The 13,980-nt window shown below is 42.8% G+C and overlaps 1 protein-coding gene across 2 annotated transcripts in view; it reads left to right on the top strand.

Annotated features, from left to right (window-relative positions):
- RALB (RAS like proto-oncogene B) overlaps positions 1-8,205 on the top strand; it is a 44,021-nt gene extending 35,816 nt beyond the window's left edge. For both annotated transcript variants that reach the window (XM_045479500.1, XM_045479501.1), the window contains exons 4-5: positions 350-527; positions 6,612-8,205. In XM_045479500.1, the coding sequence (XP_045335456.1) occupies positions 350-527; positions 6,612-6,731 (298 nt within the window). In that variant the 3' untranslated portion in view covers positions 6,732-8,205. The remainder of the gene's footprint in view (positions 1-349; positions 528-6,611) is intronic.
- Positions 8,206-13,980: the final 5,775 nt, after the last annotated feature.

Raw genomic sequence — 13,980 nt, 5'->3', positions numbered from 1 at the left:
GTTGTTCTTTTTGTTAAGAAGTTTTGGTGCCTAAGCATCAGTTGAGGACCCTGTTGAAACGCAGAATCCTGGGCTCCTATTCGGACATTCCTTCTGTGGGCCTCCTGTTGGGCCCAGAAACCCGTGTTTGTGACGAGCACCCCAGGTGCTCCTGATGTAGGCAAACTGAGAACCAGGCTTTGAAAACACTTGTCTTGTTTGTGACAGGATCTAGGGAATGCTGCCTTGGGACACGTCCGAGCATAGCAATTTTTTCTGCCGTAGGAAAGCCGTTCATTTTAGATGCATCAGTGAAATTGAGTTCTCATTCTAGCTTTCTTAGCTGCTTTATTTTGATGCAATGCCTTAGGGAACAGATCCTCCGCGTTAAGGCCGAAGAAGATAAAATCCCATTGCTGGTCGTGGGAAACAAGTCCGACCTAGAGGAGCGGAGGCAGGTGCCCGTTGAGGAGGCCAGGACGAAAGCAGAGGAGTGGGGTGTGCAGTACGTGGAGACGTCGGCTAAAACGCGGGCCAACGTGGACAAGGTAGGTGTGCACTCTTTGTGTGTTTCTTGGGAAACTGCAGCACGTAGACGTCTCATCTGTTTGGTTTTGAGGGAACCATGTGTGGAAAGTAGGGGAGAACTGACTTTTCCAGATGTCTCAGCCAGGACAGTGAGAAGCCCTGGGAAGGTTTGACTGTGGATTTAAAACAACCCAGAGCAGAGTCCCCTCACTTTGTCTTGAGTCTTTGTTAGAGCATGCTTAAGGTTGGCCCATGGAAGTATGGCCCCGGGGTCAGTGAAGGCAGTGCTGGAAGGACGGCCACAGTAGCACCTCTGTGCTCTCATCTGCTGCGGCCTGTTGTTCTCCAGGAGCCAAGTCCATCAGCGGGTTCTTAGGGGCTTCCCCAGGGAAACATGTTGTACCTTGATTTTGTTGTCAGTGACTTATCGGTTAGATTTATTCTTTTCCCCTTACTGTCCACCGGCAGAGCCAATGTGTTCTGTGTTTGTTACTTAGTCTCCAAATACTATTTGCTGTCAGGAATCAACTCTCCCATCCCCTCCCCTTCCCTTTCCCTTTCCCTTTCCCTCCCCCTTCCCCTTCCCTTCTCTTCTCTCTCTTAGCGATGCCCAGTGTACTTTCTCATTCAAATCTCTGACGCTGGTGAAACGGGGACCTTGACAATGCTGAAAATCTTTTTTTTTTTTTAATAATTTTTTAAAGTTTATTTACTTATTTTGAGAGAGACAGAGACAGCACAAGTGGGGGAAGGGCAGAGGGAGAGGGCGAGAGAAACCCAAGCAGGCTCCGTGCTGTCAGCTTAGGGCCTGATGTGGGGCTCGAACTCACAAAACGTGAGATCATGACCTGAGCTGAAACCGAGAGTCAGACGCTAATCGACTGAGCCACCCAGGCGCCCCGACAATGCTGAACATTTGACAGTTGGAAAATCCACCTACTAGTGATCGCTATTGTTAGGTTTTGGGGTTTTTTCTAAAGAACTAAGGTTCAGAGCGGTTGCCACACAGTTAAAGTGAACAGCCTTATAGACGAGGCTTTCCCTTCTGCCTTCACCTTGTTTGTTAGCTCTTACTTCATGACCTGTGCTCTTGTAACATCTAAACCCACCTCATTTTGGCAGCCGAGCAGTGGATATGTCTGCTTTGTATTATGCGGCGTCAGCATCTAAAGCCCCCAGATTGCATCTCATGTTGCTCCTTCTTATGGGGAAATAATTCTCCTTTACTTCTTACCTGAGAGGGACAGATTTGTGACCAAGCTTTACTTTAGCTTGAAATGAGTCTAGAAGCACATTGGTGTTTACGATGTTGGTATTAAAAGGGGCTCCCTTTATTTTTTAAACAATTTTTATTTATTGTTCAATAATAATCGACATACAATGTTACCTTCACTTCAGGCGCACAACAAATTGATTTAACAATTGTGTATATTACTCAGTGCTCACTATGGTAGATGTAATCATGGTCTGTCACTGTACAATGTTATTACAGTGTTACTGACTATATTCCCTAGGCGGTACTTTTCATCCCTGTGACTTATTTATTTTATAACTGGAAGTTTGTATCTCAAATCCCCTTTATCTTTTACACCCATCCTCCCACCTTCCTCCCCTTTGGCAATCACCAGTTTGTTCTCTGTATTTGAGTCTGTTTTTGTTTGTTTGTTTTTTTTTTTTAGATTCCACATGTAAGTGAAATAATATGGCATTTGTCTTTCTCTGTCTTATTAGGGGAGCCAAATACCCCCTAGGTCCATCCATGTTGTTGCAAATGGCAAGATTTCCTTCTTTTTACATGCCTGAGTGATATCATTCCACTGTATATATGTTCCACATCTTCTTTATCCATTCATCTATCGATGGATTGCTTCCATAATTTGGCTATTGTAAATCATGCTGCTATATACATCAGGGTGCGTATATCTTTTCAAATTAGTGTTTTCATCTTCTTTTGGTAAATACCCAGTAGTGCAATTACTGGATCATATGGTTTTCCTGTTTTTCATTTTTTGAGGAACCTCCATACTGTTTTCCACAGTGACTGCACCAGTTTGCATTCCCACCAGCAGGGCAGGGAGCGGTCCCTTTTCTCCACATCATTGTCAACACTTCTTTTCTTTTCTTTTTGACAAAATACTAGCCTGACTGGTGTGAGAGGTGATTATCTCATTACGGGTTTTGATTTGCATTTCCCTGAGGATTACTGATGTGTCTTTTCATATGCCTGCTGGCCGTCCTTGTGTCTCCCTGGCTAAAATGCCTATTCAGGTCCTCTGTGTATTTTTAAATCAGATTATTTGGTTTTTAGGTGTTGAGTTGTAGAAGTTCTTTATATACTGGATATTAACCCCTTATCGGATATATGTTTTGCAAGTATCTTCTCCCATTTGGTGAGTTGTCTTTTTCTTTTGTTGATGGTTTCCTTCCCTGTGCAAAGGCTTTTTATTTCAGTATAGTCCCAGTAGTTTATTTTTGCTTTTGTCTCCCTTGCCTGAAGAGACAGATCCATAAATATGTTGCTCAGGCTGATGTCCAAAAAATGACTGCCTGTGTTTTCTTTTTATTTTCCCTCAAGTTTTTATTTAAATTCCAGTTAGTTAACATACAGTATAATAATAGTTTCAGATGTACAATATAGTGATTCATTGTTTCCATGCAACACCCAATGCTCATGCCTCTGTTTCTTTTATGAGTTTTATGGTTTTAGGTCTCACATCTAGGCCTTTAATCTATTTTGAGTTCATTTTTGTGTGTGGTGTAAGAAAGTGGTCCAGTTCCATTCTTTTGCATGTGGCTGTCTAGTTTTCCCAGCACCATTTATTGAAAAGACTAACCCGCCCCCCCCCATGCATATTCTTGCCTCCTTTGTCTTAGATTAATTGACCATATAATCATGGGTTTATTTCTTTGCCCTCTCTCCTGTTCTGTTGATCCTTGTGTCTGTTTTTGAGCCAGTACCATACTGTTTGGATTACTAAAGCTTTGGAGAAGTATATGTTGAAATCTGGGATTATGATACCTCCTTCTTTCTTAAGATTGATTGGCTTTTCAAAGTCTTTTGTGGTTCCATACAAATTTTATGATTATTTGTTCTAGTTTTGTGAAAAATACTATTGGTATTTTGATAGGGATTGCACTGAATCTCTAGATTGCTCTGAGGAGGATGGGCACTTAAACAATATTAATTCTTCCAGTCTGTGAACATGAAATATCTTTCTATTTGTTTGTGTCATCTTTAATTTCTTTTATCAGTGTCTTACAGTTTTCAGAGTTTAGGTCTTTCACGTTTTGGTAGAGTTTATTCCTACCAAGGTGTTTTATTCTTTTTGGTGCAATTGTAAATGGAATTGTTTTCTTAATTCTTCTTTCTGCTACTTCAGTTTTGGTATATAGAAACACAACAGATCTTTGTATATTAATTTTGTATCCTACAACTTTATTGAATTTATTTATCTCTTCTAATAGTCTTTGTGTGTGTGTGGTATCTTTAGGGTTTTCTATATATAGTATCATGTCATCTGCGAATAGTGACAGTTTTACTTCTTCCCTTTTAATTTGTATGCCTTTTATTTCTTTTTCTTGTCTTATTGCTGTGGCCAGGACTTCAGTACTATTTTGAATAAACGTGGCGAGAGTGGACATCTTTTCTTGTTCTTGATCATAGAAGAAAAGCTCCCAGTTTTTCACCATTGAGTATGATGTTAGCTGTGGGTTTTTCATATATGGCCTTTATTATATTGAGGTATATTCCCTCTAAATCCACTTTGTTGGGAGTTTTTATCATGAATGGATGTTGTATATTGTCACATGCTTTTTCTGTGTCTATCGAGATGATCATATGGTTTTTATCCTTTCTTTTTTTAATGTGATATATCACATTGATTTGCAAATATTGAATCACTCCTGTATCTCTGGAATAAATCCCACCTGATTGTAGTGAATGATACTTCTAATTATTATGAATTTAGCTTGCTGATATTCTGTTGAGGATTTTTGCATCTGTGTTCATCAGAGATATTGGCCTGTAGCTTTCTTTTTTTGTGGTGTCTTTCTCTGGTTTCGGTATTAGGGTAATGCTGGTCTCCTAGAATGAATTTGGGAGTTTTCCTTCCTATTCTTTTTTTTGGAATAGTTTGAGAAGAATAGGTATTAGTTCTTCTTTAATGTTTGGTGCAATTTACCCTTGAAGCCATCTGGTCATTGACTTTTATTTGTTGGGAGGTTTTTTTTTTCATTTTTTTAAATTTTTTTTTATTACCAATTCAATTTTGTTACTAGTAACCAGTCTGTTCAAATTTTCTATTTCTTCCTAATTTCGTTTGGGAAGATTATATGTTTCTAGGACTTTACCCATTTCTTCCAGCTTGTCCAGTTTGTTGGCATATAATTTTTTAACATTCTCTTATAATTCTTTTTATTTCTGTGGTGTCAGTCATTATTTCTCCTCAGAAAGGGTTGGCTTTATTTTACTTATTTTTTAAATGTTTATTTATTTTGAGAGAGAGAGAGAAAGAGAGAGAACATGAGTGAGTGTGAGTGGGGGAGGGGCAGAGAGAGACCGGGAGAGAGAATCCCAGCAGCATTCTGACAGCGCAGAGTCTGATGTGGGGCTCGAACTCATAAACTGTGAGATCGTGACCTGAGCCGAAATCAAAAGTCAGATGCTTCAGTGACTGAGCCACCCAGGCAGCCCAGAAGGGGTTCACTTTAGAAGCATTTTGGTAGCGTCTGCAATATAAATCTGTCTGTAATGTGAAGTATGTTCACTCGCTATTTTTTCCCTCTATTATTTCTCAGCTCTTATGCTGATTGCTGTGCCGTTCCAAATCTCTTTCTTTGTATCAAATTGTTTCCTAGTTGTAGAAAACACACAGAAAATCCAGACATGTATTTCATTTAAAAAACACCGGGAAGGCTTTCTTGGCCTGGAACCCGGGATGTGTAGTTTTTGACAGGCTGGTGGGGGTTGGGGCTGTTGCAGGCTAGCTTGTATCTCCTTCCTCCGCTGGACCAGCTTGACCTGCCAAACAGGACCCAGCAGAAACTTATGACTGGCAGCATTGTATTCGCTTGTACACAGTTTACACGAAAGGTTGATAAGATCATCCCGTGAACAACTTTGTCATCATTTTAGATTGGACACATTCCATCCTCCTCCTGCCTTTGCTGTTAGAACAAAACGAAAAAGCCGTAGCATTTGAAGTTGTTCACTGCTGCTCTTGTGGGTGGGGTGCTTAGGTCATTTTGTGGGGAGGGGGGTGCCTTTTTGTGCCTGGAGCTGGTGGTAAATGCATGTGGAGTCCCCCACTCAGAAAGCTCCATCTTCCTTTTCACCAAGAAGAAGGTATGTCTATGGAAATAAAAGGAGGTTGTCGTTTTGTGTGAACATCTGAAGATTAAAGCCTGCACTCAGCCTCTTGCTTCCAGTCTCTATCACTCCCTCTGAGAAATCTGAAATGTTTCTTTGTCTCAGGCTTATTTTGTCTGCTTGGGTATCATGGGCACTTTGGCATGATTGCTGGAGGCAGAGGGCAAAACCCAAACTATTTGACAGATGATAATTTGTATCTGAATAGTACCTTGCATTCAGAGGACAAGTCATATCAGTTCTTGATAAAGTTCCTTTCAGCTAACGTCTCAAGGAACAGTGGCTGTTCCTGAGAATGAGGGTAGGGGCTGCTTGTGGAGGGGTGGTGGGACAGCACATCTCTCCTCTCCTGTCCCATTTTCCTAGTGCAGGAGCCTCAGTTTGTTTATGCTTTATTTCCTCTTCTCTCAACCCCACCATGTTCCAAGTCGCTAGTCTTGCTGGAGAAGCCGTCAGGCATAATGATGTTCCTACCTGTACAGGGTCGTGATTCGGATTACATAAGGTGTGGTGGTATATAAGAAAGCACCCAGTAGCAGGTACTCATGTTCTTAACCTTTCCTGGTGGTTGCAAATGCTAGAAAGTCTAATGCAAAATTTGGCTCAGGGTTTATAGAAACAAGTTTGCTTTATGCTTTAAAATGTGACTACATATCCTGCTTAGTGGAATTGCTTCATGAAATCATTAAATGGCTTTTTCCTCCCTATTCTTTTCGTTCCTTCCTCCGCACCCCAGGTGTTCTTTGACCTAATGAGAGAAATCAGAGCCAAAAAGATGTCAGAGAACAAAGACAAGAACGGCAAGAAAAGCAGCAAGAACAAGAAAAGTTTTAAAGAAAGATGTTGCTTACTGTGAATGCCAAGATGGCGGATGAAGCAATCACCGCTAAGGACATAGGGTGGGCTCATTAAGGGAAGCGTATAGTCGACTTCTTGGTGTATTCCCTGCTCTCCCAACCTCATTCACGCATACTTCTTTAAATGGGGAAAATATTTGTGAACCAGTGGCTGGCAGAAGAAATAAGCCCTTGTCTGTGCATCGGAATGGCTACTTTGTCAGGAGGTTTTGGAGTTTCCTTCTCTCTCCCTCCCAAAAGTTTAATCACGTGTGTAGTGCTATAGGTAGGAAATAGTCAAGTGTTAATTAAAGAGAAATACACTGTCATAGCATCTTCTTCCCCACCCCCCTAGTTTTATAACGTTACCATCTTTTATTTTGGAATAAAAATGTCCTATTTTATTAGGTTTGGGGAGAGGTGGGTAGGATAAGACTCTCCCCAACTCTTATCAGCTTAACAGAAGTATTCAAAAAAATCCATTAAGTTCTAAGGACACTGAAAAATTCAGAGATTTTTTGTGTGTGATAACTTTCTTGGCAATACCCTGCAGATCTGAAGCACCGTGAAAAAATAAAATAAATATGAATCGGGCCAGATGGGTCAGGAACAAGCTCATAAATCCTTCTAGGATACGAAAAATGAAAATCAAATTCTTCATATGTAAAAATTAGCCAATTACAGCCTGTGTTGGCTATTTCTCTTCTATAGGATCCTGAATTTTGTGTAGAAGCTTCTTTTTAGCAGATTAAGTGAAGACTCCAGAGTAGTATGCTTTATACATGGCATACTTTCCTTATCAGAGCAAAAAAATCTATCTTTGGTTGCATCCTTCCCTAACTGCCAGCCAAGGTGAGACCCTTCCTTCTCCACTGGTAACCGATGTCTGTCCTTCTGGTCGACCTCTCTGCATGCAGAGGTTGAGAAAGCCTCTTCCTTTGTTTCTTTTAAGTATAATGAGTTCTTCTGAAGAATGTGATGAGTTCAAATTGTATCCTCAAATCATGAAGCCAGCGCCAGTGTCAGACATTCTGCTACCTCTCATAGAATTGCTCTGTAATTCTAAATTTAAAATTAGAAGATGTGGGAAAGGATAGGATAAGCCCTTGATCTTTTACCTCTGAGAATTGGCTGCTGTTTCTAATATAATTTTCTTCTGAGACAGCCATAGAGTTGGCTCGAAAAAGGCTCTTATTGATGAGATATGGTAAGCTTTTTTGTATATCAATATTCTAAATTCAGCAACCAGAAAATTTTTCCTCAGGAAAGGAGTACTGTGATGAAAACCCAGTATTCAGCACATTTCCCCCCATTTTTTGGAAGTGACATTTCACATATAGGTGCCAAAAGGGAACTGGGGTGGGGAGAGTGGGAACCTTTCAAATTTATGGTTATTATGGAAATTGTGGAAATTATGATCTGACTGGGAAGGAATCTTGTATTACCTCCAAAGAATCATGGGTCTTTTTTAAATAAAAAAAGCAGACAAATACACTTTTTCAGGGCTTCAAGCTTTTTATTTTACCCTTTTGTCATACATGTAAAATGCAAGTATTAAAGAAACTGACAGTAACTCGTTCATTATTGATTATGTTGGGTTTTCTGTGATATCAGACAAACTTTATTTCTATTAATCCTTTGAACTGGACTGTGGGAAATAAAATTTAAATATAAATAGTATTTTAACTTCATCTTTCCTTTGGGAGAGAGGACTACTCTTCTTAAAATTTCCTTCTAATGTGTATTTGTTTATTTTGAGAGAGAGAGAGCGAGTGAGTGGGAGAGGGGGAGAAGGAGAGAGAGAATCTCAAGCAGGCTCCGTGCTGTGAGCACAGAGCCTGACGCGGGGCTCAGTCCCATGTGCCGTGAGATCATGACCTGAGCTGAAATCAAGAATCGAATGCTTGACCGACTGAGCCACCCAGGCCCCCCTCATAAAATTTGAAAACTTGAAGGTAATCACACACTTGAGGTTTTTCAAACAACCTTTTTTCTTTTCATCCTGGTTTGCTACCCGTTTGATATCAGTTCTGGTCAGTAGTAGGTAGATTTGGAGTATGTACAAATCTATTAAAGATGGTATGAATTATTTCATGCTATAGAAATTATTCTTGGTAGGTGCTATCAGTATATTTCTAAAATTATATTTAACTGGATAGCAATCAGAAATGCATCTTCTTAAAGAATTTATACATATGAAAATCTTTTCCATAGAAAAATAAGGGGGTGGTGCTATTTAGAAATTGGAAACATAGTTACTTGCTAAATGATTCTATATTGTGTCCAGGACCTACCATTATCTTCCTAATATTCGTTCTAGAACTATGTAAGCACCTACTTGATGTCAGCCTGCATTCTAGGTGCTGGGGTACAGTATTGAACCAGGTAGGCAAGAGCTCTGCTCTCCTGGAGCTTATATTCCAGGGGGGAAAGAGACAAATAAGTGAAAACATCAGGGTAAGTATTTTGATGAAAATAAAACTGGGTAATATGACAGGAAGTTTCTGGGCTGTAGAGCGGATTTTGATTGCGTGGTCAACAAGCTTCTCCAGGGAAGTGACATTTAAGCTGAGACTGCAGATGTGAAGGAGCAACCATGTGCCAAGCCACTTGGGTGGGTGCAGGGAGCTTCCCAGGCTAGGTAGGGAACCGCAGGTCCAAAGGCCCTAAGGTGTTCGGGAAAAGACCCCAAGGACCATATGGCTGGAGTATAATGACGGTGGGCAGAGTAGTAGAAAAAGATGTAGCAGTTTATGATGACATGAAGTGATGTGGCGGGAAAAATACCTCGACACATAATTTGCTACAAGTATCCGATTTTGTCAACTCCAAGGCACCATTAATTGTAAGAAGTCACCGTAATTTATACACCACAAAGGAAAAACCCTGCTAATTAAGTGAACCCATCCTGATTCCAGTGACATAAAAGTGTGGGGAAAACTGCATGTTTTAGATGCGGCCAAGTACAATATGTACGTTTAAGTGACAGCTGAAATACAGAATTCACCTCTGTTGGTCTAGAAGCTACATTATAATGAAATACAATAGAAGCTTGAACAGTAGGTAAGTATTAACCCTGGGAGAGTATACATAGGTAGATACAGTTAATGTTATAGTAGTAAAGTTAACTTGGATGTTTTTGTTTTAAAAATTTGTTAAAACTAATCAAAATTGTAACTGCATGTGTTTTAAAATTCCGACGGTCTAGAAGTGTCTGGGATGGAAGGTCTCTGGTCCTGCTTTTCCTACTCCTGCCCTGTTCCCTGAAAGTCATAGTCAACCATTTCTGTTCTGAGATCATTCGGTAGGTGCTCCTGAGTTTCTCAATACTGTTCTTAACGCCATGATTTCTTGATTTTTCCATCTCAGACGTCCCCAGTGACAGCTTGCTGTGGTAGATGAGAGTGTAGCTCACTGTGTTCCTTACCCCTACCCCATTTTTGACCATAACAGGATGGTTTTAATTCCTCTCTTGGTGACTGTTAACACCATTTATTTATTTACTCACTTATTTATTAAACTTTTTATTTTGTTATTTTTTTTACATTTATTCATTTTTGAGAGAGAGAGAGAGAGAGAGAGACATAGAGCGCAAGTTGGGGAGGGGCAGAGAGAGAGGGAGACACAGGATCCAAAGCAGGTTCCAGGCTCCGAGCCGTCAGCACAGAGCCCGATGCGGGGCTTGAACTCACGAACGTTGAGATCATGGCCCCGGGCCAAAGTTGGACACTTAACTGCCTGAGCCACCCAGGTGCCCCTAAACTTTTTGTCTAATGTTTTTTATTTTTGAGAGAGAGAGAGAGAGAGAACAAGAACGAGCAGGGGAGGGGAAGAAAAAGAGGGGATCAGAGGGTCTGAAGTGGGCTCTGTGCTGACAGCAGAAAGCCCCATACAGGGCTCAAACTCACAAACCATGAGATCATGACCTGAGCCGAAGCTGGACGCTTAACCGACTGAGCCACCCAGGCACCCCTTAAAACTATGTGTAAACTTCTTGTTTGTTATTCATGCAACTCTTGGCTCCCCACTCTGAAAGGTGAGGACATTAACATTCCTGCCCTTTGTCTCTTGACTCCCTCCTTTCTCTTTCTCTGTGACACCTTTCACCTGTATATTATCAAGGTCGATGACATGAACATTCCATTCTGTGACTGTCACTCAAGCCTCCCTGCTTTATCCGCAGATTAATTTTAAAGGTGGACTACCACTCAACAACAATTAGATTATGAGGCCAACATAACTTTGACTCACTGCCGAGCTGAGTACCGTGTGCTAATGGTGTCTCCTTCAGGCGTCGCCGTTCTGGCCACACCCCACCAAGGAGAGCGGCCGGAGCGTCCAGTCACGTGGGCTCTTCCATCAATGGCCTGAGTCACTCCCACTTCAGCTCGCTTCCACTGGAGACCGTCTCCTGGGCAGGGTCCCCTCCTTCCTCCCATTTTTCCTGAAGTTTGATTGTTTTGTTGTTGAGAAGATAATGATGTGTCCTCTTTTCCCAAGGCCACTTTCTTTCTGTCGCTTGGGATCTGCTTCCATTCTTTGGAAAACGTCAGAGCTCAACGATCGCCTGATCGTTGGACTCCTGACTTCCTAGGTCTTCTGTGCAACTGCCGCACTGAGATTTGTTTCATTGGGCCCTCGCGTCAGTTCTAGCTTCCTCGGTCTCCCATATCTTCCTTTACTGGTTTTCAGCCTCGTCTTGCTGGAGTACGTTTTCGGAAAGGGTGCACTGGAGGTAAGCTTTCAGAGTCTCTCGGTCCGTATGAAATACTGTTACCTTTGCCTGCCTTCAGCTGCTGGCTTGGCTTGGCAGGGAATTCTACGTTCAAAATAACTTTCCCTTAGAACTTAGAGGCTTTGCCTCATTGTCTTCAAGCACCTGCCGCTGCCGCTAAAGCTGGTGTTACTCTGCTTGCAACCCCTTGTTACGGGTGCCCGGCTTCCCCTCCGCCCATGGACTCGTAGAGAATCTTCTCTTCATCTGCACTGTCCAGATGACACAGTGGCTGATCTAAATGCGGGTCTTCCCTATTCCTCCGGCCCGGCACTCGGTGGTTCCTTTCAGTGAACAATGACACCTCTTCAGCTCTAGAATAATGCGTTTCTGAATTTGGGAGGGGGGATAATTCCTCTCTTCCGTTTTCTGTGCTTTCTTTCCAAAACCTCTGCTCTCTGCTTTTGGAGCTCTTAGATTCGTATCTGCGTCGTCTCTTCCTGTATGTTCCAGGTTTATTTTTTCTCGGAACCACCCTCTCCCTCCTTCCCTCCCTCCCTCCCTCCCTCCCTCTCTCTCTCGCTCTTTCTGTCTCCCCATCTCCTTTCATCACCTGTGATTTGCCAAACACTGTTGGAGGTCCTCAAGATCCAGCAGTGACCAAACATGAAATTCTTTGCTCTCCTGGAGCTTACACTAGCGGAATCAGCTTTTATTGTCTAACTCATTATTTACGTCTCTGTGTGTGTGAACCACAGCTTTCTTTGTCTCTAATTGTTCCTTTCTCATAGCAAGTGTTGTTGGCCTCCTGGATGCAACAGCATGGCTTTCTGAGCATATTAGATCTTTGGAAAGTTCTATATCCAGAGTTACCTTTGTTTAATTTTTATGCAGTTTTTCTCTTCATTCCGTTCTTTATTTTCTTTAAGCTGCAGTTTTCCTCAAACATCCGGTGACCTGGTTGTCCAGCCAGCCCTTTACTTATGAGGGACTGCAGAGACAGGCCAGGAGCTCCGTGTACACGGGCGGGGCCTGTGATGCAGCAGGCTTGACTTGGGGTGAATGTGGGGCACACCAGTCATGCTGCCCCAGGCCCCTGACATCCACAGCAGGGAAAGTGTACTCTGGGGTGGGGGGCAGCTGCCGGGCTGGCCTCCTTGGTTCTCCCCACGTACTCTTTTTCTCTCAAAAGCAGAGCCCCGGCGACAGATGCAGTGTTGGCTGCAGGAGCGGGGTGCACTGTTTCCCAGCAGACCTCTGACCTCGCTATTTCCAGACCCGCTCCATACCCCGGCTGCTCGGTCTGCAGATTTGGGGTTCCTGCTGGGCAACCCACCCTCCCCTCCACAGCCCCTTCTTTCCTTCTTTTTTGTCTCCCAGTGCCCTTCTGGAGGGCAGCCTTGTCAAACTCCTGCATCGACTGGTGGCCCTCTCGTTCTCTTGGCTGTTGGACTTTTGCTTGACTAGGACTTGAACAGAGGCGTCAGGAAACAGGAGGGACTGACATTTGAGCTCACTCTTCCATTTTGACCTGCTCCCATTTTCACAAGTACTTACTATGTCCTTTTGTTGCAGGCCAGTGTTGAATAGAAGGTAGAGTGAAACCATTGATCTGACCTTCTGCAGAGGTCCTCTTGAACTCGGGGGCCTGTGGCAATCCCTGTTCTATAGTAGCGTGGACTTCATCATTTGAGGTCGGACCTGGGTCTGGCCAGTTGTCTTCTGCCATCAACTTTATTTTGTTTTTATTTAAAAATTGTTTAACATTTGTTTATTTCTGAGAGAGAGGGAGAGACAGAGCATGATGGGGGGAGGGGCACAGAGAGAAGGGGATAGAGTATTCGAAGCAGGCTCCAGGCTCCGAGCTGTCAGCACAGAGCCCGATCTGGGGCTGGAACTCGTGAACCGCGACATCATGACCTGAGCCGAAGTCGGACGCTTCACCGACTGAGCCACCCACGCGCCCAGGGGATGTAAAAATTTTAAAACTAATCTGGGCCCTTGGGTTTATGGCTCTCACTATGAAGAAAGATACTTCCTCTAATACCGCTCCCCTCCTCCTGTCTTTGTCTAATTTAAATGCTAGAGCGTGTTCGGACATAGTATAGCTAACTATTAATTTCTACTCATTCAGATGCGTGCCACCAAGCTAGATGCTCTCAGTTATACTGATAGAATTGTCAGAAGTATCGCTAGAAGGACTCACACATGCGTTCCTCATGGTAGAACACAGCTTTTGATTGTGTCTGAGAAACTCCGTAATATGGCCGAGCTGGATGGTATTATCTCCCCGCCCAGGCCGTGAAGAGAGCTTGTGTGCTCAGCCCTGAGGGGAATGAAGGCCCAGCTGCCACGAGGGCAAAGCTGCTTTTCTGTAGCATCTCATCTCCATGCTCTGACTGAAACATCTTCATTTTTTTTTAATGTTTATTTTTGAGAGAGAGAGAGAGAGAGAGAGAGAGAGAGAGAGACGGAGTGTGAGCGGGGGAGGGGCAGAGAGAGAGGGAGACACAGAATCGGAAGCAGGCTCCAGGCTCTGAGCCATCAGCCCAGAG

Source organism: Leopardus geoffroyi, chromosome C1 (assembly GCF_018350155.1).
Source record: "Leopardus geoffroyi isolate Oge1 chromosome C1, O.geoffroyi_Oge1_pat1.0, whole genome shotgun sequence".
In the NCBI taxonomy this organism is placed as follows: domain Eukaryota; kingdom Metazoa; phylum Chordata; class Mammalia; order Carnivora; family Felidae; genus Leopardus; species Leopardus geoffroyi.
This window is presented reverse-complemented; position numbering and strand designations above follow the sequence as displayed.